Source organism: Lepidochelys kempii, chromosome 2 (assembly GCF_965140285.1).
Source record: "Lepidochelys kempii isolate rLepKem1 chromosome 2, rLepKem1.hap1, whole genome shotgun sequence".
NCBI classification, from domain to species: Eukaryota; Metazoa; Chordata; order Testudines; family Cheloniidae; genus Lepidochelys; species Lepidochelys kempii.
In genome coordinates, this window is record NC_136381.1 from 210,009,380 (window position 1) to 210,036,167 (window position 26,788).

At 42.4% G+C, this 26,788-nt stretch overlaps 1 protein-coding gene across 1 annotated transcript in view; it reads left to right on the top strand.

Moving 5' to 3' along the window:
* TRA2A (transformer 2 alpha homolog) overlaps nucleotides 1-15,959 on the top strand; it is a 51,757-nt gene extending 35,798 nt beyond the window's left edge. The window contains 5 exon segments of the mRNA XM_073333721.2: nucleotides 1,009-1,197; nucleotides 13,158-13,273; nucleotides 13,801-13,917; nucleotides 14,719-14,786; nucleotides 14,990-15,959. Coding sequence (XP_073189822.1) covers nucleotides 1,009-1,197; nucleotides 13,158-13,273; nucleotides 13,801-13,917; nucleotides 14,719-14,786; nucleotides 14,990-15,000 — 501 coding nt within the window. The 3' untranslated portion in view covers nucleotides 15,001-15,959.
* Nucleotides 15,960-26,788: the final 10,829 nt, after the last annotated feature.

A 26,788-nucleotide genomic window follows, 5' to 3' on the forward strand; every position in this document is an offset into this window, starting at 1 on the left:
CATTGTAGTTGAAACATTCAGCTACTGCAATTAATCCTACAGTCTTAAAGTGCTTCGACAGCTCCAAAAGTTTCTAAACAGTTTCTACAATGGATTGTATTAAAACTAAAATATCCAGCATATCAAAAAATGAAAATGTGGAGACAACATAAAATAAATGTAATAAAAGGAAGTACTGTACTGATTGTATGGTTCAATTTTATATTTTAAAAAAGTAGGTTAAGTAAAAGTAGTAAAGTGCAACTGAAATGGAGGTGCCAAAGAATTTCCAGTCTACCATGTAAGAATCCTGGCATCTTGCTGCAGAACTCTAGTCCTGCTGGCTCTGGAGTGCCAAGGTCCCTTAAAATAGTGCACATCTATACTATCTAGATAAGATGAGTTTGTGATCTTGGTCAGTTTAGAGGGATAGGACAATTTAGAGAGATGCACCTTACAAACCTAAATTGAGCCTTTTATTTACAGACATAGAACTATTATGGGGGAAAGTGACAGAAATATTCAGTCTTTGGGGGAGATTACAGATATAGTAATAGTTGAGATGTCCATATCTAGCAAAAGATAAATTAGGAATTCAGACATCCCTATGCTAAATATCCATGAATAGAGTGTTAAATGACATTCCAGTCTCTGCAGAGAGGTCAAGGATGGAATCTCAATGGAGAGTAGTGCTACTCTTACCACTAGTGTCTGTCCTTCCAAATCAGGCCAGTAGCATATCAGCTAGGGGCAGCTATCGGAAAGCTTCTGGAGTAGGCGTCTACATTGTACTTGTTCTGTAGGTGAACAAAGGGCTTCGGTTTCCAGTACTGTGAATTCAGCATTGTTTGCCAATATTTAATTTGCTGTAATAGATTTTATCAAAAAAAGTTTGATTTTTGAAAATATCTTTTAGTTTATTAAGGTTGAAATGCTAAGCTTTGAATAACCAGGAAAACAAATAGTAGTTGGCGGATATGATAGTAATAGCATTTTAATGGAATATATTTTGAACTTTTGTTTTAACAGGCTAATCCAGATCCTAACACATGCCTTGGAGTGTTTGGCCTCAGTTTGTATACCACTGAGCGAGACTTGCGTGAAGTCTTTTCCCGTTACGGACCTTTGAGTGGCGTCAATGTGGTTTATGATCAGCGGACTGGACGATCAAGAGGATTCGCTTTTGTTTATTTTGAGAGAATAGACGATTCTAAAGAGGTAAATTAATGTTGTTGCTCTTGACTGTAGTTGATTCTTATTACAGATTTGTAAAAATCTTTACAGATATTTTTATAAATTAAAGAATTTAAATGTATTTTATAAGAAGAAAAGGAGTACTTGTGGCACCTGAGACTAACAAATCTATTTGAGCAGAAGGTTTCGTGAGCTACAGCTCACTTCATCGGATGCATTGTATTTTGTGAATCTCATAAATGCTGAAAATCGCCATTTAAATAGTACATTGGTCAAATTCATGAGAAGTAATGGTTTAGTGTTTATAAAATACTGTAATTTTATATACCAGTATACTGTTTAAGCAATGGGATTTAATTTGCAAACATTATTGGGCTTGACAGTTGTAAAGTAAAATCATTATACATCCATTAACACAACCATAACTACTCACTAATGCAAGCCCTGTTTTGCCTCACTACATCTGTTACAAAAAGGAAATAAAATCTTTAGAGGGCATGGATTTTTTAAACTATTAAACTTTTTAAACATCTACCTTTAAAAAGTCACTTCTCTCTTCCCCTGAGCAGTCTCTTATCTGTCAGAATTGTGAGATACCACTGTTTTCCCTCATAGTCTTAAGCTTTTGTCTGTCACCATTGTTTTAAGGAACAAGATTTGGAAAGCTTACTTTGACTTGTCAGTATGTGCCTTTATTGGTCAGTGGGTTACTAATCAATGCAAAACACTTAAGACATACCTTGCTCCTGGGAGTGATCATTCTCCATCCATGATATGGTCAGTTGAGGAGGAAAGAATGGAAACCAAGAATCTAAATTGATTTTTGCACGAGGGGTACAGAACACCCTAGAAAAGTAGTGTCTCTTTTAAAAAGAGGTGTATTGTTACTTCTTCCGAGATATGAAATTATATTGAAATTTCTAGTGGCTGTGAGGCCACCTCAATTAAAGATACTGTATCTCCAGTTTTTCTAAACAATGCTCTGTCAAAATGAAGAACAATAGACACCACATCAGCAGTTTCAAGTGTGCAGTCAATGCTGCTTCCTTTAAACTAGTTTCTCAAATGCTGGGATGTGACACCTCCCCTACTCTCCCCACCAGTGGGTCATGACGGGGTAGCTACCCAATTGATTGCACTCCAGGGGCTGAGAAACAGAAAACTTCCTTTGCTAACGTAGAAGGCATTTTGATTAAGAGGAAGGGTGGGTTAGCAGTTAATGTTGGACTGAGACTTGAGAGATCTTGGTTCAGTTCCTGGTTCTGCCACCGATTTCTTGTGTAACTACAGATGAGTAATTTGCAGGTTAAGTTTCTTGATTGTAAAATGGAGAATAGCTCATGGGTGTAGAAGATCAGTTTATTAATGTTTTTTGTTAAGCACTCATGGGAGAGGAATGGGAGATAGGAAGAAAGCTACCAGAGGCTGTAGCTTTTAGGAGTGAGGAAAAGAGAAGCTTCCTTTCTTTTTCTTGCAGTTACTTCACTTTGTTATTCCACAATAACTTGAAACAGTTGGATGGAAGGAGGTTGGGGAATGGGGGAAATCATCGTTATTATCAGCACCTTACTCAACACATTGCCCCCAGTCTCCAAAGTGAGGCCCAGTTTCTTCTTGTGGTGCCCATATTTGCACTTCTTTCTGGCCACAAAGTTTTGTGGGATTTTGGATTGCAGGAAGAAGTGTGATTGATGGTTGGATCCTCAATGGGAACAGTTCATATCCACAGTACTAGACCATGCTCCCTCTTGTTCGCCAGTTCGGCTGAAGTAACTGGAAGCAGAGCACTTTTTTACATACCTTTGGGAATTACTTGCCATATGTAGAAGTCATGCATGCCAGCATGTGTCCCTTAAAGTGAATCCATGTAAACAGCTGAACTTTCTTTCCTGTTCAATATGGAGTTATGCTTTAGTCTTTCGTGAACTAGTCCAAAGTAGACAAGTGTCTCTTTGGACCATTAGCAGGTTCATGTGCATTCTGACATGTCTGAAACTTCACTAAGGTTCTTTTCAGTTTTTAATGTGACCCTGCCAAAGCTGATCAGCTTTTGAGTTATTTAGTACCTGTGTTTTCTGCTACTGAGTAACTGGCTACACAGACCCTACCTTAAGCAAAATTTAAGATTTTATTTTAAAGTTTCTAGCCCTCGTGGTTATGAAGAGAATATGAAATGAGTGTAAACTGTCTCCGTGTTGTCTTCCTAAGTGTGTAGGTCTAAGTATGAATTATCTTCCTGCTCAATGGAGTGTTAATTCTGGAACCTAATTATGACAGTTTGTGTCAGCCTTATTAACTATAATGATGCTGACCACATTAGCAGAAACATCTAGCTATTATGCTTATTTCACAATCATAAACTGTTTTCCCAGTTTCCAAAAGCCCCAGCTATCTCTTAACCGTTGATAGTCTCCAGCTTCCACAATGCAGTTCTGTATTTTCAGTACAAAATTCTGCAGCTGATTAAAAAACTGATAATTATGGTGCAACATTTAATTGAATTTAACGTGCTTGTATTTAATTCTGTAAAATACTCCTTCAGTGTGAAACTGCTACAGAATTTCCAGTCTTTTACCAGAGTGCTAAATTTCTGTCACGGTAGAATTTAGGTCCATCCAGCATGTCTCAGAGTACACGTAACTGCCATCTCTCCATATCCTATCCAGTCTCCCTCTACTTAAGTAAAAACATCATAGGTGGTAACAACCAAACTCAACATCACTTAATAGCCCCACCCTATCATTTCTCATTAAGTATCAAGATGTCTACTCCTGCTTCTGATTGGCTCATGATGCTAGCCTCCATTACCCATTTGTTAGATTTTCAAACAAGGACCTTCATGCTTTCTCCCATGCTGCCCCTCACCCTTGGGAGGAGCTTCCTGTAAACATCCACAAAACCACTTCAGTGTTCTCCTTCAGATCAGTCCTTAAAACTCTCCTATGCCATGGTGCACCCAAAAAGCTTAACAGTTGGGCTATGGTCTCAGCACACCAGTAGCCAGTGAGGCTGGCGAATGTTGTCTCATGTGACCCTCTGTCTCTTGCTGTATAATTAGATTGTAAGCTCCTTGGGGCAGGAACCTTCTTTTTTGTTCTGTGTTTATGGAGCGCCTGTCAGTGGGGTCCTGGTACATGAGTGTCTCTCGTAGGCCGTACGAAATTAAATATAATTAATATGTGTGGACATGTTGAATTTTTCTGTCATCCTTTAGATAGGACTTGAGAAAGAGGCGGTCCTTGTAGCAGTAATTAATGGCACTCTCCAGTATGGATAAAAGCCAAACCTCAGCCTTACTTTGGCTTTTGATTCTATTGTTGCATGGCATAACACTACACTCATTCCAACTGAACAGGACCTAGATAGAGGTGTTAGAAAGCTGCTCCTCTTCTTCTTCAAGTGGTGTCCCTATGGGTGCTCCTGTCGAGCCCATGACTGGAGATTTTTACTTAACAATGTCCGTTCAATCTGCTCATCCATCCCTGTGCCAGGACCCTGGTGAGATCTATGGTCTTGAAGGCTCTACCTCTTGAATCGTTACCACTGAATTGAAGGACTCCTCATCCAGTACTGGAGAGGCTGTAAAGTCCTGGAGCACCAAGGAAGGAGAGAGGTCCAATCAGGACTTGGTACCTTCTACCAGCAAGGAGGGCAAGCACAGACACTCAGGACTGGCACCATCAAGTTCAGCCCAACTGTCAGTACCCATGCATTCGGCACCAGCAAGCAACAGCACCACACACCATCAGCTTCTGTTTCAGTATGCCCACAGTTGGTGGTACCATCTACTTTAGCGACCATGGCCTCCGCTACTGTATCAGTACTGATCCCCTATTCGGTACCACAGGAGTTCAGATATATACTAAGGCAATATCAGCCTTTCATCCTCCACTAGAACGATTTTCCATATTTGCTCATGCAGTGTGGTCTAGGTTTATTAAAGGTTTGAAGAATGTCTATCTCCAGATTAGAAACCCTGCCCCAACCTGAGATCTCAGTCTGGTACTCACTTACCTTATGAGACCTCCATTCGAACCAGTAGCAACCTGCTCTGTTGCTTTGGTCTATGAAGACAGCCTTTTTAGTAGCCATCACGTCAGCCATAAGGTTAAGGAGACTGGATCCTAAATGGCAGATTCCCTTTCCCTACCCCCCATTTACAGTGGTCTTTAAGGGTAAGTTCTCTTTACATCCACATCTTAAATTTCTTATCTAAGGTTCTATCAGAGTTCCATCATATTCAAGTCATTCATCTATCAGTGTTTTTTCCAAAGCTACATAGTTCTCTACAGGATTTTTGTTTCTAGACCCTAGATGTCAGAAGGGCATTGGCCTTCTACTTAGATGGGACCAAGCAATTTAAGAAGACACCTAGGCTCTTTATTTCCTTTGTAGATAGAGCCACACAGTTCTCGATCTCTCAATCAGTTCTCGATACTCATAGGCTATCAAGATGGATATCTAGATGTATTTATCACTTGTTATGATGCTGAGGGTGTTCATCCACCCCCGCCCCTTAGGGTAATAGCACATTCAACCAGATCTCAGGCAACATCTGTGGCATTACTGAGTGAGTGTACTAGTATCTGAAATATTGTAGGGCTACTACATGGGCTTCAATACATACGTTATCAAAATATTACGCCTTGCTCCATGCTGTTCAGGCTTGGTTCTGCAGTATTGTCTTCAGTTCCGGACTCTCTTCTGAAGCTCCCTCCTCCACTGAAGACTGCTCAGAAGTTACCTGAAGTGGAGCACTCATAGGAACACTTCTCAAAGAAGATGATGTTGGTTAGTTTGTGCAGTAACTGGTTATTTCAGGAGCGGCAGAAGCTCCCTAAAGGTGGGGGGACCACCAGCGCCTGAACTGTGGCCCCTTCCCCTATGTCCCCTCTGCCATGGCTCTGCCTCCCCCCTACCCCCCGGGTCGCTTGCCCTTATGGCTAGTATGCCCTCCCACTTTTAAAAGTAGTGGGGCTATAGCCCCCTTGCCTCTCCTGTTCCAGCATCACTGGGTTCTTAGAGATGTCTCTCTCTGTGGGTGCTCCACTACCCACCCCTCTTCCCCTCTGCTTCAGACTATTCCTGTTTGGGTGGAGAGGAAAGGGCGATTCACCTGCATGCCCCTCAGTAGCCTTGGTACTGGGCACAAGGAGGCATGGGCATGTGCATGGGCTGAATAGACATTGCTAACTCTCTCTGATCAAGGGCTTTGAGGGGTGAATGTGCACCTGAAGGAGGAGACATTTCAAAGAACCAGTTACTTCACAAAGCGAGTAATTTCTTTCCAAAGAGCTCTCATGTGGAGTACTGTAAAGATCTACTTGCTGAGCTTACAAGACACCATGGGGTCAACTGACAAAACCCATCTTTGTTTTCAATAGATGCAATAAATGACTTTACAGTTTTATTCCAATGTTTCCAAAAGATCAGCTGTTGAACAGCATTAATCCACCCAGATTCTTCTATCTAACACCAATTGAATAGGTGTTGCTATTACTACAAAGGCTGTGTTGAGTGTATTTCTTGCTGCTATAAGCTTTTAGCAGTCCTGTACTATCATGCTGTTACATAAGGCTGGGTTGTTTCACTTGCCAACCTAAGACCTGTTTTGCTTCAAAATATATGCAAAGTTTGCACGTGGTCCTTCCTGTATGCTTTTTCAAAACAATGTTACTAAGACTCTTTAAGGGTCCAGTTTGGTCTTCAGTTGCTATTTTCAAAGCAGAGGTACCTGAAGTATTCTACCTGCTAGAGTATTTTTTTGTCCTATCCAGGATGTTTCTTATTTGAGTAAGATCAATTGTAAAACAAGTATGGTTTCTGAGGGCTCAGTCTTTGAGGTTCTGTCTGATTGTGCTTTTTAGAGGAAAGGAGATGTTTTATCACTCACATATTTTCTTAAGATATTTGTTTTTGTCTTGTCTGTTGCAGTATGTGGTCACTTGCGTTGATCTTCCTGGAGTTTCTCAGTCTCAAAGAATGAGATGTTTAAGGAATGGCATTTGATTACAAGGGATTATCACATCTGTAATCTTCTCCCTTTGGAGATAATTCACAGGATTGGCATTCCATCATAAAATTCTAATGAAAAATCAGTCTACCTCCACTTATTTACAGCATTGTTACTTAAAAACCTTGATGGAATTCTAGCCCATTCTCACCTATCCACCTACTTCCTATTTGCATTTTGGGGTTCACTTTTCCGTTGTAAAAAACATGCATCCTCAGGAATGTTTTGTGTTGACTAAGAATATATATAGCAGTGGGAAAAACTACTACCGCACTCATAGCTAAAACACCTTTCAGTAACAATGCTGCACATATGGGGAAGTGGAATGCCCTCTCACTAAAATCCGAGGTGGAATATCTGTAACATTGTGTATTTGTTCAGTAATGGGTCAGGAAACTTCTAACTGTGAGAGACTGGATAATTCAGGGTATTGGTAATTATATGGAAAATTTTCAATTTTATCAATGCCAGTTGTATGGAATTTACAGTTTTGTTAATCTTACAAAACTACTTTTAGAAATGGTGGTAATTTACACTCTTGGCAGTCTAAGTAAAGGCACCAAGGATTGTGTAGGCATAGAGACTGCGCTGCTTTTTAGACCTTTGTAGATTAATTTCCTTGGGTCAGCATAACACATTGATAAAGCATGAACTTTGTTGCTAGATGTACTTTGTGTTTTTGTTCTGCAGATAGAGAACTTAAGGGCAGTCAGTTCATCACCTTTCCCAAGCACTGAAACATGAACTTAATTCCAAAAAAATCACAAAAATATTCTGACCAAATATTTACATTATTTAAGACCACTGTTATGAATTATCAGTGCTAATTACTCTCTCCAGTGCTGGCTTGTTGGTGTGTTCAGAAATAAATTTACGTAGTTTATTACAGACTTTGAAAATTCTCATACAGATTATTCAGTGAGTGCTTAAAAAAATCATAAAGAAGGAACTCTTGAGAACAAAATGCACCAGCAGAAATTAAGAGAGTTTTGGACCTATGGGATGATTATTTAAAAACATGTTTGCTGATTGTAAAATGTCCTGACATTGCTGACACAACATAGAAACATTAGAAAAGCATTCCAGTTAAAAATAATTTTGTTTTCTACCCTGTATTTATCTACTTGTAAATTCTTTAAAGCTTTTTAAAAAAACAGGATCCCAAATTCTTAGCAGGATGTTTAAATATGTAAAATGCAGGCTTGCTTGTAATTTCTAACATATTTAACATTACAAATACCTGCACCAGAGTAGGAAACTGACTCAGTCTTATAAGGAAATAGTCTTGAATGTAAGGCTTCACAGATTACAGTATAAAAAGCTATTTTTACATGCTTAATTTGTTTGCATTTTTTATTCTGATCTGAATTAGGTATTAAACAATATATTGGTTTCATAAAAGCTTTAGTTTAATTCATTCGTTGTGACTGTGTAGTCCTATCACATTTTTTAATTCTGTCCATTGCATCACAATTGTTTTTTGTGGAAGTGATTATGACATAGGAAGGACTTCAGGTAAGAAATAGGTAACAGAAGCCAATGACTTAGTAGAAAGTCTTTCTATGCAAGTAATCTCAGTTCTTCGTGAAGAAATACTGAAAATAAATATATGTAGAAATATTTGAATGTCCCAAAAGGCATTGACTACTATTTAGAAGCTATAGCTGGAAGCTTTTTTATTTAAAACATTTTTACAGTGTGTAAGGTGTGGTAAGATGTCTGATTTTAGTCTGGTGGATCCTGGGCTTTTCTTGGTGGGGAGCTAAAATGCCACCCTTTGCCCTGCTCTTGAGTGCTGAGGGCCCCGCTACTAGCCCGGGAAGGTGGTAGAGGAGGGAAGCAGCGGAGGGGTCTGGGTTTGCTCCTCACTCTGAGTCCCAGCCCCTCTCAACCCCTGTGGGTTTCTTACCCTCGTCCCCCTTAGGTGGGGTTACCCTTGGTCCTTAGATGCTGGGGGGAAGGGAGTCTCCCTGTCCTGCTGGGCAGGGTCTCCCTTGCTTCAGTTCTCAGGTCTTCCAAACCTCTCAACACACCTCCAAGCTCCAGTCCTTTCTCCTTCCTCCTTCTCCCTGACTGCCTGATGGGGGTGGTGCTGGTAGGGGTTATTAGGTTCCTAACAGGGCCTTAATTGACTGCAGGTGCTCCAGTTAACCTGCAGCCACCTTCCCTAGTCTACAGGGAACCATGCCTTAATTACCCTTGAGCTTATATATTTCCCCTCTAGTGGGCAACTGAACTCATGCTGTAGGATGATTGGAGGTGAGGGCTCTGTACATCAATGTATCTGTGTTCTCTTTGGTACATCTTGGAGTAAATTAACTACTGTATTTTATATAACTAATTCCCACAGTTTTAAAGCTTTGATTAGTTTATTATGAAAATGCAATAAATAATATAATAAATAAAATCCACCCTTGCACAATTTCTCCCATGTATCCCCAGGGTTATGCATACCACTGTTTGGAAACCTCTGTTGTAGGGGGATGAAAGTGTAGTTGATTCTCTGCCTGTTGAATCCTTGGCCATTGTCACCTAGGGTAAAGGTGGTATACCAGTCCACTAAGATCTACACAAACTACCAGCTTAGAAGTTAATAGCCCACTGAACAGCTGTAAGGCTTTAAACAGCTACTAAGCTGTTCCATGTTTAAGATCATTTAGAATTGAAGGATTCACATGTGGTTAATTAATGTTCATATGCTTCCACTCTTTCTCCCTCTGTGAAGATGGTGACTTACCAAGTTTTGCCCGTGTAATCTACACAAGTAAACTACTAAAACTTCTTTCTGTAGAAGAGTTGTCTGTTACATCATCTTATAAAAGCCATGATGATTTCGGGTCCAGTAGAAACATTCAGGCATTGGGGAGAAAATCAGTGTTCAAATAGAAAAGGACAAAATCAACAGGGGAAAACATATTATGCCTCTGAAAGGTAGTAAACAGTGATGCTTAAAACCAAAATTAAAGTTTAATAATTTTCTTCTTAAATTTGGGCATCTATTCTAGATTTTGGGCATCTGTATAGACATTCAAATCAATACTGTTTTCCTCCCTTTTGATTAAAAACTGAATTTCTGAGACTCTGCCGTATGGACGTGCAATCCTATTTGAAAATATATTTGCTACAAATGTGTTTAAAGAATTTAATTAACTATGGGAAACTTTCCCTAGGCAAGTTAACATTTTTTTATTATATACTTTACAGTAAGTAGTAAATATACGCTTTGCATATAAATACAAAATAACCATAAAAACTAATGTGTTTGAGATACAGAAATGCAAACAATATCAAAAGTTATTAGCATTCTTAATGTGTGTCCCTGACAATGTCTGTGCAAATTTAAGACACTTTCACCTGTGGACCGTTTAGAAGCAGGAAATGGAAGCAGATTTTCAAAGTGGCCTTAGTTGAGTCATTTTGCAATGATCCTTAGATGCCAAAAGCAGTCCATGAACTATTATTGCATGGATTTCTCTGTTTGTTGCTTTGTGCTATTAAGAGTAGTACAGAGCATCATTAAGAAGAATTGCTAGTGGCTGAAGGTGGGATCAGGTTATAAAAATTATTTGACTTAAATTACATTTTAAAAAACTAGGCCCCATTGTTCTTGCCTGTTGGGTAAATAGATGTCTATACAAACTGTAATACACATAGGTAAAAAAGGAAATTGCTTTAAAGTTATTTTAAAAATCCTGACCATGATGCTGACAGTTCAACTTTTTTAGTTTTGTGTGTTATGGGGGGTTTGGGGGGATCTTTGTGTTTTGTTTTTGATAAACATTTATTTGGGACACTAAGCAGGCCAGTCAGATTTTCTGAAGAGCTCTGGAATTAAAAATTAAACTGTATAATCTTTATATTAAAGCGTAATGTTCTTTGGGGAAACGGTTTATGAATATTTTGGGTCAAAATATGACACTAGAATTACACTCTTTAGATACAGAGGTACCTATCTTAATGGTGGTTCTAAGACGTTCTTCCAGTTAACTGGCAAATAAGGTTTGAGTGTCTTAGGTATGTTGCTGGTATATAAAAGCTCTCAAAATGGATCATCTTCAAGGCTGACTTCTCCCTGAAACGGAAGGGACCGTTTGAATTAGAAGTTCCTTTTCCTGTAGAGTTAGTTCTTCAGTTAAACAAAAACCTCAATCAGAAGTCTGTATTTGTGAGCTAGCTGTCACTTCCGCCATATTTGCTTTGTAAGACTTGACCAAAATTGCTGCCTCATGTTTCCTGAGATTTTAAAACATCTTCCACTGCAATATAAAATAACCCCACCTTTTATACCTAATTTCACTTTATCAAGTTTCTGAGATGCCTATGGTCAAAATGACACCAGTTGAGAATCCTGTTGAGTTCTAGGGTATTCTGTAGCCAGTTGCTTTTTTATATCTTAGCACATCTTTGGTGAACAGCATATTTATTTTATGGCATTATAGGAATAGTTTAAAAGATTATGGGTATGCAACCACTTCAAAACCTTGTATTTATATGTTTAAGTGTAGTGTTGAAAGATTGAGATCTTGCTTATTATCCCCTTATGGTTTTGCTCTGCTATTCAGTGTACTAAATCTAGCTATTTTTGAGTTTGAATAGATATCACTAGGTGGCAATATAGTCTAGATATAAACAGCATTATAAAAGAGCAAACTAAGTGGGATTAAATTGGTTAGTGGAGAATCGTGTTATTTCCAGTTTGGTAGGGATATGAACAGTGACCATATGGTGGTGTCTTGTAGATTCCTATTGCATTGATTTTAACATTAAATTATAAAATTGTTGGCTAAAAAGAGGGCTTGAAAAGGAACCATTTCTTAATCTAATTTTGTTTTAAAGGTTACAATTTTAGTGTCTGTAAAAGAGAATGCTTTGTGTATCATTTACAAGAAAGCTTTTGTGTGGTGTGTGATGTTTAACTTAAAATCCATAAAATGGGAACACAATTTGGTATGCCAATTTTAATAAAACTCTATTTAGCTCACATAGGAGAAGGAAAATACAATCTAAATAAGGTAAACTAATTGTTAGTATGAACCGATTGCCCAAAGACCTGTTAGCAGCTGAGAACACCCTTAGATGGAAGGGTCCAGAAATTGCTGCTTATTGCAAGTAGCACTTAATTGTAACCTAATAAATCTATTTAAATAATAGCGGTTAACTCTGATCTCTTTGACTGAAGTCTTAATTATATTCACGTAACTCTTTAAAGTGTGTTATGCACCTTTGAATTCCAGTTTGCATGATTTGGAATAGGGCTAGGGGGCCATTGTATTGATTCAAAACTCAGAGTCGCAGGGGGCCAGTGAGTGAGTGGCGTGCGCGGGTTTCAGCCCTGTCTGGGGGCGCAGCCTTCCAGCACAGTCTCCGATGTGTATCGGTTTAGCGAGCCGCTCAGAGTGCGAGTGGGGAGGAAGGTTGTAATTAGGTATCCATGTAGGCTAAGCCCGCCATTTTATTAAGCTCTGCTGGAGTAGGTCCTTGTAAGGGAGATGGCAGGAGGCAGAGAGAGCATGAAATGGCAGCCGACTAGCAGTAATGCGGCCATATGCACCCCGTAGGAAGCCACTGTGTGCGCGGCTTCTCAATGAGCCCGTCCCCTCCGCGTCGGAGCAGGCGCTCGGAAGGATGCAGTTTGCAGGGGAAGCTGCTTTGCTGCCTGTTAACTTTTTTGTTGGCTAAATGTCGAAGTCTGGGGAAAGCGTCAGTATGTTAATGGCCAGCACAGGGATCGCGTGTCACGTAACTCCAGCGCCCCAGTGCAGGCAGCGCTGCAACACTCCGCCTGCGACGGGCATGTCGGCGGACGAGACGCGCTGCTCGCCACAGCGGGGCGCTAGTAAGCAGCCTGACTGGAGCCCGTTGTTCAGGGCTTGCGCCGCGTACTGAGAAGCGAAGCGCTCATTTTATCTCCTATTCATGAAGCGGTGTAGCAGCTCGCGAGCTAATGGCCGGGCCCCTGTCTCCCCTGCAGGCGATGGAACATGCAAATGGCATGGAGCTGGACGGCAGGAGGATTCGCGTGGATTACTCCATCACCAAGAGGGCGCACACCCCCACCCCGGGCATCTACATGGGCAGGCCAACCCAGTAAGGAATTGACTCTTCATTCTGTGTGAACGGCCCTCAGATCGAGTTAAACTAAATGTTTGAACTCGGATTGAACTGCAGACACTAGGAGCAATGTATTTATTGTGAGGATTTCAGTCGTCTGCCTTTTTTAAGCTGCTCCTTATCTCTAATGTAGGGTGGGTGGGTTTGTTGCAGTTGATCCTGAGGTACACTATTAAGCCCTCTTTTAGTATGGTATTTTTACTTAAGGTGAACATCTTTTATAGCCCAAGAGCTTACTGGGTGAGGAATATATTAAAAATAAACAAGATGGGGGGGGGGGGGGAATTGTTCCAGGGCTCTTTAATGTCTAAACCCCTCCCCACTCCGGTCAATTAATGCACTTAATGATTTTTTTTAAAATGTGGAATCTACTGAGTCTGAGACAGAAAGTGTCCAGGGAGTAGTTGTCATTTGAGGATGCTGAAGATCATTTTAGAGAACTTAAAATTCACAAGAAAGAATGCAGATTTCTGTGCTTCCATTTTGTTCCTTTTTGTAAATAGCAGTGGAGGTGGCGGTGGCGGTGGTGGTGGAGGAGCAGGTCGTCGTCGTGATTCCTATTACGATAGGGGATATGATAGAGGATATGACAGATATGAAGAATATGACTACCGGTACAGGTAACAAGTTGGATTAATTATTTGATTCTTTCATTTTAATTTTTTTAATAAAGGTAGTTGCTGTGGGGAGACTTGCGACTCTCATACATATCTGGTGTCCTTAAATTTCAAGTGACCCCTAGGAGAGAGATCAGCAGAAGCAAGCCTTGTAGCCTTACTAATACAGTTATGTCAACTAAATAGCATATTTAGCAGTCCACATACTAATTTCTAGAGGAATAAGGGGGGGGGGAAACGGAAATAATGTTAGTAGGGAGCTGGAGGAAAGGCTAATGTAATAAAAAGGTGAGGTTTCATAATTGGGAGGAGGAGAAAAAAGATCTGAGCCCAAGTTAATAAGAATGGATGTAAATAGGCAGGGGTGCAAGTATAATTAATGGGAAATATTAAAACAAAATGGAAAATATGTCCTATTGAAAGTAAAAGCCACTAAAGGGATGGTTAAGCATGAGGTCAAATCCATTTAAAAATCTTTCTCCTTTGTCAAAGTTGTATAGTTTAACTAAGTTCTTTGGGGTAAGGACTTGTTTCTACATGTCTGCAGAAGTGCTGTGCACACTTCGGAGCACCATATAGGATAATAAACATATTCTAAATAAACTCATAAGTTTAAATACCATACTTGGAATAGAGAAGCTAGGAAGCTCCTTAAATATTTCATTGTGAGTCTCTGCCAGATCAGATTTAAATCAACCATACAGTCCGATCTTCCACTGTCAAGGGAACAACTGTCATCATATAGAAGTGATTGTATAAAGACACTTTCATAACAAAGCTACAACTTCTATATTCTCTTTAAAGGAGACGATCACCTTCACCTTATTATAGCCGATACCGATCACGGTCAAGATCCCGCTCCTATAGCCCAAGTAAGTGTATGTAAATAGTTCGTATTGAACCATGCTAGTGCATCTGGACTTGATTTGTTAGTTTTAATGGAAAATAGACTTGTGATGAATGAGAAATTTTGAATGTGGCAACAGAAAATTCACCTTGGTGTAAGTTCTGCTATTGCAAGTTTGAATGTTTAAATGTACATGATTTTTATAGTAATATTGTTATCTTTTTCCAGGACGCTACTGAAGAACGGAAGAATTACAGTTGTGGACATGATTTTTAAATAAAGTTCTTCCCTTAGCTTCCCTTTGGTCTCCCCCTCCTTTCCCCTCAAATCTCTCTTATAAGATCTTTGGTTCATTTAGAAGATACATATTTTCAGTTGAAGTATTGCTGTTTTCCACCCCCTTTTATTGTAATACTCTTAAAATTGTAATTGTTGTAGTTTTGTGTAGTTAAACATCTTAAGCAAAACTAAATAGAAATCCCAAAGTGTTACTACATTTTGTAAGTCATTTTGTTTTTGTTTTTAAAACAGTTGTACTCCTGGCTAATCTAATGAGGAGAAGAGAGCATTGATGTTTTTTAAAGCTTGCATGTTGTGTGTAATATACGCACTCAGCTACTTTAATATAAACCTGTTTCCAAAAAATAACTTGTTAATCTTTCTGTTAATGCTTGGTTGTTAATTTTGAAAAATAAGTAACGTCTCCGAACCTTTTCTGTAATGACAAATTTTACTAGATAGTCATGAACCCGACAGGTGTTTTTTTGTTGGGTTTTTTTTTTTTTTGGTTAAATTGCTTTGTGTAAAATATTAAAGTGATAGCAAATTTTCATATTTGGTTTAACTTCTTTGGAAAAACAGATTCTTGTACACTGAAGATAAAAGTTGTGTTTTATAGATGAAAAGTTTCTAGACTGCTACTCAGTGGATAACATTTGAAGTTAAAACCATACAAATCTAACTGATTTTTTTTAATTGAACTTAAAGTAGTGTTTCCCCTTAATCAGTGCAGGAGAAAAAATATTTATTGAACATAGCAATTAGTTATATAATTTGCTGTTCATACAAACTCATGTTGGTATTACAATGATGGTTAAGGAAGTTCTAGTTTTCAGTCCTTCTGGAGTTGCTGGTATGGATAGAAAAATTACAGTTACATATAAACTTCTTCCTCAAAATAAAGTTAATTACACTGTAATGGATTTTCATGTCTTTTATTCTGCATTTACATGTCATCTGGTAACAAAAAGTACTACTACTAATACTATGGGCTAAGTTCTAACCAGTGAGTTAGAGATGGAGAAGATCCACGTTCCAAGAATCTTCTGAATCATCCAGCTCCCATGACTAGATTTAGATTACACTTTATTTGTATTGACTTAGTGGAAAAGTTAGCAAGGAATACTCTCAACTAATTAAACTTAACTATTACTAATTAACTGTGGAAGTTAATTTACTTCATTTCCTTTTGCATTTCATTCAGTTTTAGATTTGTAAAACATATGCACAGCTGGAGCTCTGGTCACATGCAGAAAGCTTTACCAATTTGAAGTAAATGTCTCCCAAGAAACCATCCCAAATGATTGACAAAATTTAGAAAATTAAAATAGTTTCCCTCATTTACATGATCTTGTTCACTAGCAAAATTTTTGGATGCAACAGCATGGAGGAGGAATGTTCAAAATATTTGTATTGCATTTTTAACTACATATTTTAGGGTTTTGACTCTTCTAAACTTAGGCTGAAATTAGCTCTCCTTTTAATTCCCAAACCATCAAAACTTCCCACAGTAATAGTTATTTGTATGTGTATAGTGCTTTAACTGAGACTCTCAAAGCAATTTTAAAAAATAGAATTAAGCCTAACTCTGTTGTGAAGAAATTAAGTAATAAACCTCTTTTACTGAGGTAGGGAGGAGGGTGCCCCGGAAAAGAAAGTAGAGATTCGTGTTCAGTGACACCTGTGAAACTCTCATTGCACTTGCATTGGTGTAACAATGGAATAATTCTTAGGCACAAGGAATCAAATCCATATCCAGTAGCTATGTTAATTCTACAGGGTAACAAGAGTAAAGCTGTAAAAAGTATTGTTACTAAAGTAAGCAGACCTGACATTAATCAGGGATTGGTTGTTTTCAGTGAGCTTTGGTTGTAAGTTTTTCTGAGCATAATGGTTATGCATTACCAGTCCTAGCATAAGGAGGCCTTGATCAGTGGCTTTGGGGCAGGACCACAATAGACATAGAAGGTGCCATTTTTATGTAAACACCTAACGATAGTCTGAAAAGGTTTCATTAGTGTATTTTGTACTGGTTGTGAAAAATGTTTTGCAAATGGCACTGAGTCCAAAACAACCTCTAATTACCCAGGATAGCATAAATATGTGTTAAACCAATGTAGATTCTTTCAGTACTTACTGTGAAAAGCAAGTGGCAGTTAATTTCTGTATAACTTATTACAAATAATCAGAAAATTGGTGGTAGTTGGACCTTAGAAGTGTTTGCTATGAGAGGAAATAGCTTTACTGAAGCTACCATTTTAAAAATGTCATTTATACTGTATACCCATACTTTGTGCTTGAAAATGTGAGTTTTCAATGTCCTGTCTCACTACATGTGAAGCAAGTAAGTTGCTTTAAAAACAGAAGCAATGTGAGTTATGAAGCAGTCTTGATGCATTCAGCTGCTTAACACTTCCAGAAATACTTGGCTTGAACCTTCTGTCCATCTCCCCTCTTCTGTTTCTTAGGTTCTTAGTAAAATGTCAAGTATTTCTGCTTCAGGGCACCACTAGTCTGCAATACTGGCTTGTTGCTTTGCTGCAGAGGAAACTCAAACTGTTGCTTAACTATCTACTCCACTTGGTCACAGCACTATCTTATGTTACCTTGAAGTTCTCCAGTGACATGGTAGGAGTCAAATTCTCTGGAACTAACGTTTTCTGGACAACTGATGGGCACAAAAACAAGTGAAACCCATTCTTCTCCCTTGCTCCCTACAAGGGGTAGCATTTTTTATTTGTTAGGCAAATGACCTAAGCACAGACTCTTCTGGAGTGCCTTCTGTCAGGCATGCTGTCCTCTATGTAATATCTGCAAAGTCCTCCACAGGCTGCGTCAGAAAGTGGGGCGGGGCTATATCTGTTTTCTCAAGCTGGCAAAAGGGCTCAAAAGGAGCCTTTTTCCTTCCCTCCCCCAATTTCCACACAGCACAGGGACTGTTCTGGGTGGCCTCTTCCCAGAAGAAGATACATAAAGGACTCTGGCTCTCATGCAGGGGCACCCAAGGAACACTAAGTGCAAAAAACCTTCTCATGTACCAAACACAGATTACTTGAAAAGGACCTAGGATACTTAGGTCCCTCAAAGTACTTAAATGGGAGCTAACTGGCTTAGGGAAGCAGACAAGTGTCTTTCAGATCCCAGGACTCCCTAGTGGTTCTTCCTACCCCCAAAGGAACACTGTCCAGTGCCTCTATTGGATTGGTCTGCCCCCAGTTGAAGATGTACAACATACATTGCCCCACCTAAGAGCAATTAAGGGAACCTTGTCTGAACAGCACAAGATACCGCCCTCCCACTGCTACGCAAGCTTCTTCAGACAGCAGGAGTTGCTGAAACACACTAAAAGGCCTTGGGTACTGAAAAAGCCCAAAGTGGCGGTAGTTCTTATACACACATACACCCTGCCCTTGCACAGTTGCCTATATTAGACATGTCCAAATCAGAATCAAATACTCAGGTCAGATTCTTTCCATCCAACTATTTTGATGCCACATTAGTGATAGAGGAAGAAGGCCTCAAAACCAAGGGTAAGTCTACTATTCAGGCTAGGATGGTTGCAGATTTTTCCTTCACAACTTTATGAATATTATGAGATCTAAATAAACACTTAGAAAAACAAAGGCCGAACAAAAACCCATTTTAGAACTTGTGTTAGTTTCAGGTGATTAAGATTAATACAGCTGTGGCCTTGCTGACAAAAGACATGATCAGCTTGGTCAGGGAGTCTTTTTACCAAAGGATTCCATAGAGAAAACATTAGAAGCTACCCCCTGCAGAATGATTGCATCCTAGCCACGTGGGAGGCTATTGTGGCTGTATCATGGATGGTTGACAGTCATTCCCAATAGATACTCTGCACATCCAAATGGACAGACATTCCTATTTGGGGAAAACATTAAAAAAGGTGACAGCTAAAAATATAAAGAAAATAGAAAGCCATATTACTAAAGCCTACGAAGTTATAAATCTTCCCATACCAAAGTAATCCCTGTGGAAGGGTAGGCACTTAAGCTTTCAAAGGAGGATTACAGTGCTTCTCAGGCAGTCACAAGAGCAGCCATCTCATACATAAATCCTCCCTTTCTTGCTTTAAGGGGATGTTTTCCAAACTTTGGCATTTCAGACACTGCCACAACAGAGAGCGAGAATAGTTGTGAATGTTGGGCACAGAAGAGGAGTGGTAGCATGATCACCACATCAGCCCATTTCGTGATCCAGATCTTGTATTCCTTTTAGCAGGAGATTAAGGACGAGGGTGCAGATCCTCTGTACAAAATCCCAACTGCCCTAAATTGTCAGCTGCTGAAACTTCTGGACCTAATGCATGCAGACAAAATTCAGCTAGCTGTCCTGCATCAGACCTGTAATCCTTCCTAACACAGTGGATTGCCAAGAAGAATCCATGGCACAAGGTAATGCTCTCCACAAGTAACTATAATCCTTGAGATGGTGGAGCAAGATAGATTTATCCCAGGGGAAAGTACTGACGAGAGATGCTGCCCACAAAGATAACTGTGGATACATCAGTGTTGGGGTGAGGCACTTTCATGGATCTTCACACATTATGGTAGGTGGACCAGGAAGAAACATAGCAAGATTAAAAATTGGAGTCAGGGCAATGATCAATGCTGTTGGAGACCCTTAGCCTGCAAATGAAATTTAGTTCCATCCTGCTTCAGAGCAACAGATGAGCCAGCTATTCCATCAAATATTACTCTGCAAATCCCCAGTGTATGGGAAACCTGTCTCGGATACAGATGTCAAGTACAAGGTCAGCCTTCAAGTTGACTAGTTAACTTACCAAACTCTTCCACAAGGGAACTGGAGTTGAAATATACAGTACTGATCAAGATCTATGAGAAACTGGGGGAGCGGGGGCCTCAAATCAACTTATTTGTCTCAAGCAATAATCAGACTGCATTTTTCTTGATCAAGGCTCTAGGATATAGAGCAGGGTGACCAACCTGTGGCTCTGGAGCCACATGGGTCTCTTCAGAAGTTAAGATGAGGTTCCTTGTATAGGCACCGACTCCAGGGCTGGAGCTACAGGTGCCAACTTTCCAGTGTGTTGGGGGGTGCTCACTGCTCTGCCACAGGCCCTGCCCCCATTCCACCCCGCCCCACCCCAAGCCTCCTGCATGCCACAAAACAGCTGATCAGTAGGTGCGGGAAGGCACTGATAACAGGGCTGCTAGTGGGTGGGAGATGATGGGAGGAGTTGTTGGGGGGCTGCTGACATATCACTGCAGCTCTTTGGCAATGTACATTGGTAAATTCTGGCTCCTTCTCAGGCTCAGGTTGGCCACCATTGATATAGAGACTACAGAGAGTTGTATTCTCACTCAAATAGACTATTTGGTGTATGTCTTTTGTTGGCATGAGTAGCTAAGAAGAGCAGACTCAGCCCGCAGAATTCTTATTGCCTTGTATTATTCTTACAGCCCCGTATGTTGTGATTCTGTTGCTTCCTGGAGATATCTGTATGCTCATCTTGGCTAATCCCAGTCCCCACATTGTTATGCTTATAAGCAGCACACAGGATTTTTTTCAGGGGAAAAGGCAATACACTGCATTTACTGAAGATACAACAATTAGCATATGTATTCAATCACACTACACACACACTGTCCCACCAGTCGATATTATAGTTACCAGGCCAGGGTCTGGATCAATCTAGTGGCCAGCTAGGTTGATCACGGGTAAGGAGGAGCCGGGTTCTCTTGGTCATGACACGATGCTTCGGGGAAGTCATGGCAGGACAAACCCAAAGTTTCATTGCAAGGCACCCTGTTTACATAGTGATTTTGTTTCATTAGAACAAATGAGTTTTGTACAGTTATGCTGTCATCAATTGTTGTTTGACGAATGCTTCTGAGGTGGGGCCCTATCTTATGTCAAGAGCCCACTAGTCCATGGAGTTTGGTTCACATCTTCACAAATCACTATTCTCACAAAGAACAAGATGCTGGTTTCAAAAATGGCAGTGCTTTAGCTAACGTTCAACAAATAAGTGGTGGTCTCAGCCCACACCTCCTGACGCCTGTCACTGCCAGCTAGTTCTCGATAGCATAGTGCTGTTGAAAGCAAAAAAGGGTCGTCTACTGCACCAACATGTTCTTCAACAGCATCACCTCCACAGATCCACACTGACCCTCCTCTTTGCTTCACTCTTAAAGCCTGGAAGCTCCTGGAGGGAGAGAGGGACCGAAGGCGGTTTGGAGGGTGTGTAGGATATTTAAATCTGTGGTCAATGCACTGTTAAGCTTTAGGAATTTGTGAGTGCCCAACTGCCCATCCAGTTATAAAAGGTTTGTGGGACCAGGCCTGCAACCCTACAGCATGGTTCTATGGTGGCAATACATACAGAGAACAAGAGCTACTGTGGTAAGTAAATGGATTAAAATATGGCTACCTGATAGATCTCAAAATGTAATTGTAAATGGGAAATCATCAAACAGATATGTTTGGGTTGAGGTGCTGTGGGGAATCTGTTTTTGTCCCTATCCTATTTAACATTTTTATTAATGACTTAGAAGAAAAGAAAGTCATCACTGATAAAGGTTTGCAGATGACCCCAAAATTGGGGGAGTAGTAAATAATAAAGCGGACATGCCACTGATACAGAGAGATCTGGATCACTTGGTTAACCTGGCCATAAGCAAAAAATATGCATTTTAATATGGTTAAATGTAAACGTATATCTGCCAACAAAGAACGTAGTTTATACTTACAGGCTTGGGGACTCTATCCTAGGAATCAGTGACTGAAAAAGATTTGGGGTGGGGGGTGAGGAGGATATTCAGATGAACATGAGCTCCCAGTGTGATGCTGTGGCCAAAAGGTCTAATGCAATCCTTGGCTGCCTGAATGGAGGAATCTCAAGGAGGAGTAGACAGGTTATTTCACTTCTCTGTTTGGCATTGGTGTGACCACTACTGAAACACTGTCCAGTTCTGATGTCCACAATTCAAGAATAATGTTGGTAAATTGGAGAGGGTTCAGCAGAGAGCCACAAGAACGACTTAAGGATTAAAAAACATATCTTACAGTGATAGACTCAAAGTGCTCAGTCTATTTAGTTTAACAAAGAGAAGGTTAAGGGGTAACTTGACTACATTCTAAGTACCTCTATGGGGAGCAAACTTTTAATAGTGGGCTCTTTAATCTAGCAGAGAAAAGTATAACACGATCCTATGTCTGGAAGTTGAAGCTAGACAAAATCAGACTGGAAATAAAGCATACATTTTTAACAGTGAGAGTAATTAATCATTGGAACAACTTATCCAAGGTCATGGTGGATTCTCATCACTGGCAATTTTTAAATCAAGGTTGGATGTATTTTCCTAAAGAGATGCTCTAGGAATTAATTTGGGGAAGTTCTGTGGCTTGTGTATGCAGGTGGTCAGACTAGATGATCTCAGTGGTCTCTTCTGGCCTTTGGATCTATAAGTAACCTCTTTTTATGAAAAACAGTATCTGCCTATGAGAGAACTCTAGTTCTTTGAGTGCTTACTCATGTCCATTCCGCATTCGGTGTATGTGCTTGCACATACACCGGTGCCAGAAGTTTTTCCCTCAGCAGTATCCATAGGGGAGCAGCCTTGGCGCTCTCTGGAGTGGCACCCTCATGGAACAGTATAAGGGGTGCCGCCAGCTCCCCCCACCCTCAGTTCCTTCTTGCCGCCAGGGATGGTGCATGGAATGTTTGCTGCTCTTACGAGCATTGCTTAGGCTTCGTACAGACTAGAGTTCTTGTAAAGTTAGCGTACATAGTAATTGACTTAGTTGGCCCTTAGCAGTAGTTAGAGTTTGTCCTGTTGCTTTAAGCCCTACAATTGCTGCAAACGGCCCATGCCCGTGAGCAATCCACATAGTAGCTGTCTCAGGTGCCTCGGTGAAGGACACATAAGTGATAACTGCTGAATCTGCAAATCCTTTAAATCTAGGACCAAGAAAGAGCATGAGATCAGACTCAAAGTGCTCTTGATGGAGTCGGCACTCATTCCAGCCCCGGAGCAAAGGTCCGACTCAGCACCCAGCACCGCGGCATCAGTACGTAGTGCCCTGCCGGTGCTATCGACGAGCCGGCACTGATGCTCATCCGTGGCCCTGGCCAAGAAGTCGAAGAAGGCTGGTAGGGGATGGTCACCTACTCCCGCAAGGGGAGGGTTCGGGGTGAGCTGAGACCTGCGCCAGGTGGCTCATCTCCCCTGTTGGGAAGTCGGGCCTCAGCTCATGTCAAGCAATGCAGCCCACCCCATTACTTGCCTGGAAGCTTGGACACAGAAGCGGGCCTTCATCAGCTTCAGGTGCCATTGATGCCTGAACTGCTCCAGGCTGTGCGGGAGATCCTGATTCTCCCAGTCCTGCCCACACCAGCCCCAGCGGTGCCCAGACCTCAGGATAAGCCCACCTTGGGACCTTTCCGTGCATTCTCGCCTCAGTACCGCTCCCCATCGCAAGGGATGTCCTGCTACCATTTACCTTCTCAAAGCTGTCATGCCTCGGAGTTAGGGAGGCAGACGCATTGGAGCCGTCTACGGTCACCAGACCTTGGGTACTGGCAGTGGGATTCGAAGCGGACTTCGCCAGTTACCTGACGCAGACCCACAGAGGCATGCACTCCCCAGCAGGAATGTCAGGACCAGCCCTTCGTGTCACCGGAACGCCGTTACAGATCCCGGGAATGATTGGAGGACCGCAGCTGGGAGCCCCGCCAACGTTCCCTGAGTCAGGTGTCACCATATGGGGGGAGATTCCCCGCAGTGCCTGGCCTGCGATAATCTTCAAGTCCCGCTCCTCATCCTGGTACCAGTTCTTGAAGCACAAGTGTGGATCGCCGGATTTCTGTCGCGGATCTGGTGAGAGCTGCCAGTCACCGAGGTCCCCATGAAGGCGCACGTCCTGCTCGGACTGGTCCTCCTCTGGACGCGACCGAGATTATCGCCAGGCATGGGGTCGCCGCTCCAGTGGATCCAGGTCACTGGGCAGCAATCGCTCTGCACATGGCTCCAGTACGGAGCAAGTCTCCGTATCGGTGGGGCAGCCTCTCAGACCCTTGGTGCAGCCTGTATCGTCAGTACCGAAACCTGCCCCATGGCCCCAGGCCTAGTGACTGGGCCCGTGGTACCCCTGGCACCTGTGGGGGTTCACCCAGTCCTCCTAGCCTACCCGCTTGGCCTCGGGAGCCTCAGACTGGCCTGTGGCATTGACGACCCAACCCCCTCCGGTGCCTAAGGCCCCGGGGGATAAGACCCCACATGTCCATGGGGACCAAGGGGAACAGCCTGCTGGACCACCAATGGGTGCCATGGAACCTGCGGTACCAGCTTCCTCCTCATTGGCACCGGACGAGGCCATCACAGAGCCCCCTCACCTGGTTCCTCAGGGTGATGCTAAGGCGCACCAGGAGCTGTTGAAGAGGGTCCCACCTTGGCCTGCAGGCGGAAGAGTTGGAGGAGCAAGTGGACTCCCTGTTTGACATCCTCTCCTCCACTGCCCCTGCTAGGGTGGCCCTTCCCCTTCACGAAGGGGTATTGAAGATATCCAGCGCCTTGTGGCAAACCCCCTCCTCTCTGTCCCCCATTCCTAAAAACGGGCAGAGCGTCAAGTACTTTGTCCCAACTAAGGGAAACAAATACCTTTATTCCCATCCTGCCCCAAATTCCCTAGTAGTTGAGGCAGTTAACCACAGGGAACTCTAGGGGCAACCCAAAGCTACCACCAAAAATAAAGACTCCAGGAAACTGGACTTGTTTAGACGAGAAATGTATTCCTCATCTAGCTTACAGTTGAGAGTGGCCAACCACCAGGCCCTCCTTGGCTGCTATGACTTTAATATGTGGCAGTCCGCGGCCAAGTTTGAGAATACCCTCCCGGAAGGTTCCCATAAAGAATTCTGAGCGATCCTCAATGAGGGCATGGCTACTGCCAGGGCGGCCCTTCAAGCAGCATCTGACGTGTCAGACTCCATCGCCCGCACCATGACGTCCGCCATCTCCATGCAGCAAGCGTCCTGGCTGCTCCTCTCTGAGTTGTCCTCCGAGGCTCAGCAGTCAATTCAGGACTTCCCCTTCGATGGCCAGGCTCTGTTTGTGGCACAGACGGACAACAAGTTACATGGGCTGAAGCACTCCAGAACCACCCTAAAAACCCTGGGGTTCTACATTCTGGGCGTGGCACGTAAGCGGTTCAAACTGCAACTTCCCCAGGGACAAGGGAGTTAGCCACGGCAGGATGAGCTGCACAAAAAGCCACAGGGTTACAGATGGTGCACGAGCCACCTTTCCCCACCCTCTGCCTAGTCAGGCTCGACCCGCTCCATGCAAGGAGCTAAAAAGTCGTTTTGAGGGTGTGCCCGGGGACGACCTACCAGTCTGTTTCCTGGATCCAGTTTTCCCAATTTTTTGCAAGCGCCTTTCCTTTTTCCTCCAGGTATGGTTGGCGATAACTTCGGACCGCTGGGTCCTTAGTACGGTGGCGCCCGGCTGTGCTCTCCAATTTATTTCCACCCCCACTCCCCGTTCCTCTTCAGGGACCCTTTTCATGAGAATCTTCTCGAGCAGGAGGTTCAGGGGCTCTTACAGCTAGGGGCGATGGAGGAGGTCCCGCCTCCTTACCAGAACAAGGGTTTCTATTCCCGGTATTTTCTGATCCCAAAGGTCAAGGGTGCTCTCCATCCCATCCTGGACCTGCGAGACCTCAACAGATACCTAAGGAAGCTAAAGTTTCTCATGGTTTCTCTGGCCTCCATTATGCCCTCCCTGGATCCTGGAGACTGGTATGCTGCCCTCAACCTGAAAGATGCATACTTTCACATAGTGATCTTCCCAGGACACAGATGCTTTCTCCGTTTTACGGTTGGCTCGGTCCACTACCAGTTTGCGGTCTTTCCGTTTGGTCTGGCTACAGCACCATGGGCGTTCACCAAGTGTATGGTGGTAGTCACAGCCTACTTCAGGCATCAGGGTATCCAGATTTACCCGTACCTCAACAACTGGTTGGTAAAGGCAGCTCCAAGGGTCAGGTCCAATGCTATGTCACTATACTACAAGCCACGTGCCGCTCCTTGGGCCTACTGGTCAGCCACGAAAAGTCCATGTTAGCTCTAGTTCAAAGGATAGAATTCATCGGGGCCATGCTTGACTTGACCTGGGCGAGAGCATTTCTGCCGTTAGACAGGTTTCAGGTCCTGACCTCATTGCAGAAGTGTCCGCGTTTCCCCTGACAACGGCCAGAGTGTGCCTGTGCCTACTAGGCCACGTGTCAGCTTGCACATATGTGGTCCACCATGCCAGGCTCTGCATCCGGCCCTTGCAGCAATGGCTGGCATCGACCTATTCCCAATCCAGCGATCACCTGGAAAAGATCATAACCATTCCTCTGGTGGTTCTCACCTCGCTGTGGTGGTGGACCGATCATGAGAAGGTCCTGAAAGGAGTCCTGTTCGACAGTCCCACTCCATCTGTTGAGCTTGTGTCGGATGCTTCGGACCTCAGTTGGGGGGTGCACCTTGGACAACTCCAGACCCAGGGGATGTGGACCCCAGAGGAGACAACGTTACACATAAATGTCAAGGAGCTCAGAGCGGTCCAGCTGGCCTGTGGGGTCTTCCTGCCTCACGTGTCGGGCAAAGTGGTGAGAATCCTGACGGACAATATGGCCTCGATGTTCTACATCGACAGGCAAGGAGGAGCACGCTCATTGGTTCTCTGCCAAGAGGCTCTCCGTTTCTGGGACTTCAGC